The 5,720-nt window shown below is 38.9% G+C and overlaps 1 protein-coding gene across 1 annotated transcript in view; it reads left to right on the top strand.

The window, feature by feature from the left end:
* LOC105532085 (chromosome unknown open reading frame, human C9orf85) overlaps positions 1 to 5,718 on the top strand; it is a 79,873-nt gene extending 74,155 nt beyond the window's left edge. Inside the window, exon 4 of the mRNA XM_011970190.1 lies at positions 5,382 to 5,718. Coding sequence (XP_011825580.1) covers positions 5,382 to 5,637 — 256 coding nt within the window. The 3' untranslated portion in view covers positions 5,638 to 5,718. The remainder of the gene's footprint in view (positions 1 to 5,381) is intronic.
* The last annotated feature ends 2 nt before the right edge of the window (positions 5,719 to 5,720 follow it).

Raw genomic sequence — 5,720 nt, forward strand, 5'->3', positions numbered from 1 at the left:
CCCGCCACCTCGCCCGGCTAATTTTTTGTATTTTATAGTAGAGACGGGGTTTCACCGTGTTAACCAGGATGGTCTCGATCTCCTGACCTCGTGATCCGCCCGTCTGGGCCTCCCAAAGTGCTGGGATTACAGGCTTGAGCCACCGCGCCCGGCCGGAAGTAGTCTTTTCAAGGAATTAAACCACAATTACATATGCAGTTGCATCTTTTATTTCTATATAACCTTAAAAATTAAGAAAAGTTTATAATCTAAAAATAGCTTCCTTACAAAGGAAATGCATTCTTTGCATTATCATAGAATGTTGTTTATAGTTAGTAGTTAACTGGTATTAATAAGGGGGGTTTAAAAATATATTGGTTGTGGCCGGGCGTGGTGGCTCAAGCCTGTAATCCCAGCACTTTGGGAGGCCGAGGCGGGCGGATCACAAGGTCAGGAGATCGAAACCATCCTGGCTAACACCGTGAAACCCCGTCTCTACTAAAAACACAAAAAATTAGCCGGGCGAGGTGGCGGGCGCCTGTAGTCCCAGCTACTCGGGAGGCTGAGGCAGGAAAATGGCGTAAACCCAGGAGGCGGAGCTTGCAGTGAGCCGAGATCGCGTCACTGCACTCCAGCCTGGGCAACAGAGCAAGACTCCGTCTCAAAAAAAAAAAAAATATATATATAGAGAGAGAGAGAGAGAGAGAGAGAGATTGTGAAAACACAAATAGGACCTAAGTGCTCAGAAGTAAGTGGTACAATATTTCATCAAAACTTGGTTTAGACAGTTCTGTAACCTCTAGCAATGTTAATTTGAAGTATACAGATTAAATTTTAATATTAAACATTTATATGTAAATCATTTAAATATTTTAAATGAACTTTTTTATGTTTTGAGATGGAGTCTCACTCTGTCACCCAGGCTGGAGTGCAGTGGTGTGATCTCGGCTCACTGAAATCTCTGCCTCCAGGTTCAAGAGATTCTCCGCCCTCAGCCTCCCGAGTAGCTGGGATTACAGGCGCCCGCCACCATGCCCAGCTAATTTTTGTGTTTTTTAGTAGAGACAGGGTTTTGCAATGTTGGCCAGACTGGCCTCAAACTCCTGACCTTAGGTGATCTGCCTGCCTCAGCCTCCCAAAGTGCTGAGATTACAGGTATGAGCCACCGCGCCCAGTCACTTTTTTTCATTTTTAAAGTAAATCAAATGTCTTTGAATTCAACATAAGTTGTAACTAACATTTTTTAAAATATAGTTTTTTTAAAGATACCTTGAGCAAAAGAATCCAGACACAAGATATTATATACTTTATGGGCCCCTTTATGCAAAGTTCAGAAATCGTTTTAAGTAACTTATGGTGATAGACATCAGAATAGTGGTTGTCTTTGGGGAAGTGATATTGATTGGGAATGCGTATAAGGGGAAACTTCTGGAATGCTGGAATCATCTGTATCTTGATCCAGGTGGTGGCTACACAGGTACAGAAATATAAAATTCAGCACTTAAAATGTGTTTATTTTGGCTGGGCACGGTGACTCAGGCCTGTAATCCCAGCACTTTGGGAGGCCAAGGCGGGCAGATCACGAGGTCAAGAGATCTAGACCTTCCTGGCCAACATGGTGAAACCCCATCTCTATTAAAAATATAAAAATTAGTTGGGCATGGTGGCACGTGCCTGTAGTCCCAGCTACTCAGGAGGCTGAGGCAAGAGAATTGCTTGAACCCAGGAGGCGGAGGTTGCAGGGAGCCACGATCGCACTACTGCACTTCAGCCTGGTGACAGAGCGACACTCCGTCTCAAGGAAAAAAATAAAAATTGTTTATTTAGTTGTATGTCAGTTTTACCTCAATTAAAAAGTAATAACACTTTTAAAAATAAATTAGTAATGTATTGTTGTGAAATCCATGCCTTAAAATGAAACAACATAAATCTTGACTTAAGCAAGAGTAGTAGATAAAACCATTCTGAGGCAGAATGATCTGAATCTCACCGCTGTGACCCTGGGCTCATTTCTTTACCTTCATTAAGTTATGTTGTGTGTGCCTTTCTTTGAAAAATGAGGGCTGTAATTTCTACAGTGTAAAGTTATTGTGAGTATTAAATATGTAAAAAACAGAGTAGGTACTCTCTTCATGATGTTTATAAACATTTCTTGATACTTTTTGGTTGAGACATTCCTTTCAAATCATCCTAGGGGGTTTTGTGGGTGTAGGAATCAGGTAAACTTGAAACTCTTGGATGGAAGTAAAAGAAAGAAACCTGGAGATAGAATTCCTATTACACTGAAAGAGGAGAAGCAAACCTCTCCAATGAAAACATTTATATAGGAAAGTCAGGCTTGCTATTCACAGTTTTTAATACTTGTTGAGTATTAAAGACTCTTAAATAATACCACCCATAAGTGTGTGAGTGCAGTAGCAAGCTTTAGAAAAAAATTGACAGTAACAACTTCATAAACTGTCCATTGTTTCTTCGTCAAAACTGTAACTATTGCTAACTGTAATTGATATCACACACACACCAAGGAACTTGAGTAAAACAAGTGATAAAAAAATTGATATTTTAAAATTACAAAATTGAACAACAAAATGGAAAGTGAATTAGAAAAACATATTCCATTACACTGAACTTTTATTCAAATTCTAAATTTGCATTTTAAATTACAAATACATTTTTAGCATAATTCAATATCACCTTATGTATTCCACTTTTTATTTTTACGTAATTGTTTAATATAGTTACAAATTTATTTGTGACAAATTCTTTTTCTTTTTCTTTTTTTCTTTTTTTTTTTTTTTTGAGTTGGAGTCTCACTCTGTCACCCAGGCTGGAGTGCAGTGACACTGTAACCTCCGCCTCCCAGGTTCAAGCGATTCTTCTGCCTCAGCCTTCAGAGTAGCTAGGATCACAGGTGTGTGCCACCATGCCCGGCTAATTTTTGTATTTTTAGTAGAGACGGGGTTTCACCATGTTGGCCAGGCTGGTCTCGAACTTCTGACTGCAAGTGATCCGCCCAGCTCAGCCTTCCAAAGTGCTGGGATTACAGGTGTGAGCCATTGCACCTGGCCTGTATTTTTTCTTTAATCTGTAAGAGTTATTTATTTCTTTTGTCATTATGAAGAAAAATCATAACATGGGAACAATGACCTAAATAACTGAAACAGGAAATGAATTGGCTCTGGGGAAATTGCCCTGACCAGCTGAGGTTAGAAAAGATGGTCTAGAACAGGACAAAACTGACATCCCTTAGCAGAGGATATTACAACATGTCCGCAAAGTCAGGAAACATAAAATAAAATGATTTTTAAAACTATGTTATTTATACTTCCAAACAGTTATACGGTACTCAATATGTTTTCTGGCAAAGTACTCTAAATTTAAAGCAATAGGTCCAATTGTGACTCTGGAAAAACATATAATGAGTAATCTGGAAACACAGGGAGAATAGTATATTATATACTTCTCCCAAAAACATTCTGAGCTTACTATTTAGCAATGCAACTGAACAGTTACACATTGTTTAAAAATAAGTTTCTCCTATGTTTCTCGTCTCTGCAACACTTGTGGCTGCCAGCTGACACAAGGCAGGTGCAGTGTGAGTGGCTGCCAGTGGACAGCGACAAAAACAAGACTTACTGAAACAAACAAGTGTTTCATAAATAATTTGGAAACAATTTTGGAATCCCTTTCTTGGCCATGGAAATAGTACATTTCAGATTCTGTTAATTGATTTATGTGTGGGAAATCCTCAACTGATAATGCTGGAAATGCTTAATGATGCTATACTACTATCCGTAAATGTGAGAGGACATCCTACAGTAATTGAAAATCCCAGAGGAAGCAAGCCGCAGTGAGGAGCCAGGCTGTCTCTGCAGGGTCATTAACATTTGATACAAAGTTTACATTGTAGCTGTGTGGTTCCACAAGCAGGTACAACTGAAATGGGCCCTAAGGGATAGATTAGAGACAAATCAGGAATCCACAAAACAGCTCCATAGTATGTTTGGACCAGCATCTAACCAGTCGACCTTTGTATATTTTTCCAGTCATACAGCATCCTCTTTTTCTATGATCCACTTGTCAAGTAAATTTTGCCCACACATGGGACATGCTTCTAGTCCGAAAAATAAATCATGTTCTTCCCAGCTGTAAACTAATTGCAGAGATGAGTAAAAACATCATGAAATTGAACTTAAAGCAGCAATTTTGCTTTTCTGGGTTCACTGCTGCATTAAGGAGATGGAAACTTTAGAAGGAGTTTCAACTCAGGGATCGCTGTCCCTTGAGTGAGACCCCACCTGTATGGAGGAGCTGGTGAACCTATATCTGCACTTAACATTGTTGGTAGATGGATTACTATATCTTGCTATTTATATACTATTTCATATGTAGTAGATGTGATTAGTTAAGTCCAAATTCAATTAAAATTATCCCAGTATTCCTGAAATTATGTATTTACTCAATTTATGCTTAAGGTTCAATTTAACTATCGTGGGGCTGTGATTTTTTTTTGCTGTTATAAAGGGATTCTTGGCCTGGAAATGGTTGGGAATTACTGATAAAAATACCAGCCTTCATTGTGCTGTAAAGTCAGTTAAATTGTATGAAAGCTTTTTTCATAGTGATAATTGTCTCTATATTTTTAAAATGCTTTATTGAGGCATAATTTACATGCATGAGACTCACCAACTTGAAGTGTATAATTTAATGGTTTGGTAAATATACAAGCATTGTGCATTTATCATCACAATCCAGTTTTAGAACATTTCCATCATCCCAAAATGATCCCTCATGCTCATTTGTAGCCACTCCCCATTCCCACTCCCCAGCCCCAAGCAACTTAATCTTTGTGTGTCCATAAAATTGCCTCTTATGAACCTTTCATATAAATGACCTCATAAAATATGTAGCCTTGAGTCTAGCTCCATTCACCTTACATGACATTTCTGAAGCAGAGCCATGTTAAAACATGTACCGATAGCTCATCATTTTTTTTTTCTGAATAGTATTCCATTGTATGGACATATTAATTTTGTTTACCCCTTCAAATTTGGATTTTTTCCACTTTGGGCTATTATGAATGATACTGTTGTGAATATTTGCATGCAAAGCCTTTGTGTGGACATATGTTTTTATTTTTCTTGGATATATATACCTAACGGGGAGATTAGATTGCTGGATTGTGTGGTAAATTCATATTTAGTTTTTAAGGAACTACCAGACTTGTGGTAATGTCTGCACCCTTTTACAGTCCTAGAGCTTTGTGAGGACTCCACACTGAGGCGGCTCCCGATCCTCACCAACACTTGTAATTGTCAGTGCATTTTCATTATTGTCATTCTAGTGTGTGTGAAGTCTCACTGTGGTTTTAATTTGTGTATTTCTTTTTTTTTTTTTTTGAGATGGAGTCTCACTCTGTTGCCCAGGCTGGAGTGCAGTGGCAGGATCTTGGCTCACCACAACCTCTGCCTCCCTGGGTCAAGCGATTTTCCTGCTTCAGACTCTCAAGTAGCTGGGATTACAGGCACACACCACCATGCCCAGCTAATCTTTGTATTGTTAGTAGAGACGGGAGTTCACTATGTTGGCCAGGCTAGTGTCGAACTCCTCGTGATCCGCCCACCTCAACCTACCAAAGTGCTGGAATTACAGGTGTGAGCCATCACGCCTGGCCTAATTTGTATATTTCTAATGACTCATAATGTTGACTAAGCATCTTTTCTTTTTTTTTTTTTTTTTTT

Source organism: Mandrillus leucophaeus, unplaced genomic scaffold (assembly GCF_000951045.1).
Source record: "Mandrillus leucophaeus isolate KB7577 unplaced genomic scaffold, Mleu.le_1.0 Scaffold93, whole genome shotgun sequence".
Classification (NCBI taxonomy): domain Eukaryota; kingdom Metazoa; phylum Chordata; class Mammalia; order Primates; family Cercopithecidae; genus Mandrillus; species Mandrillus leucophaeus.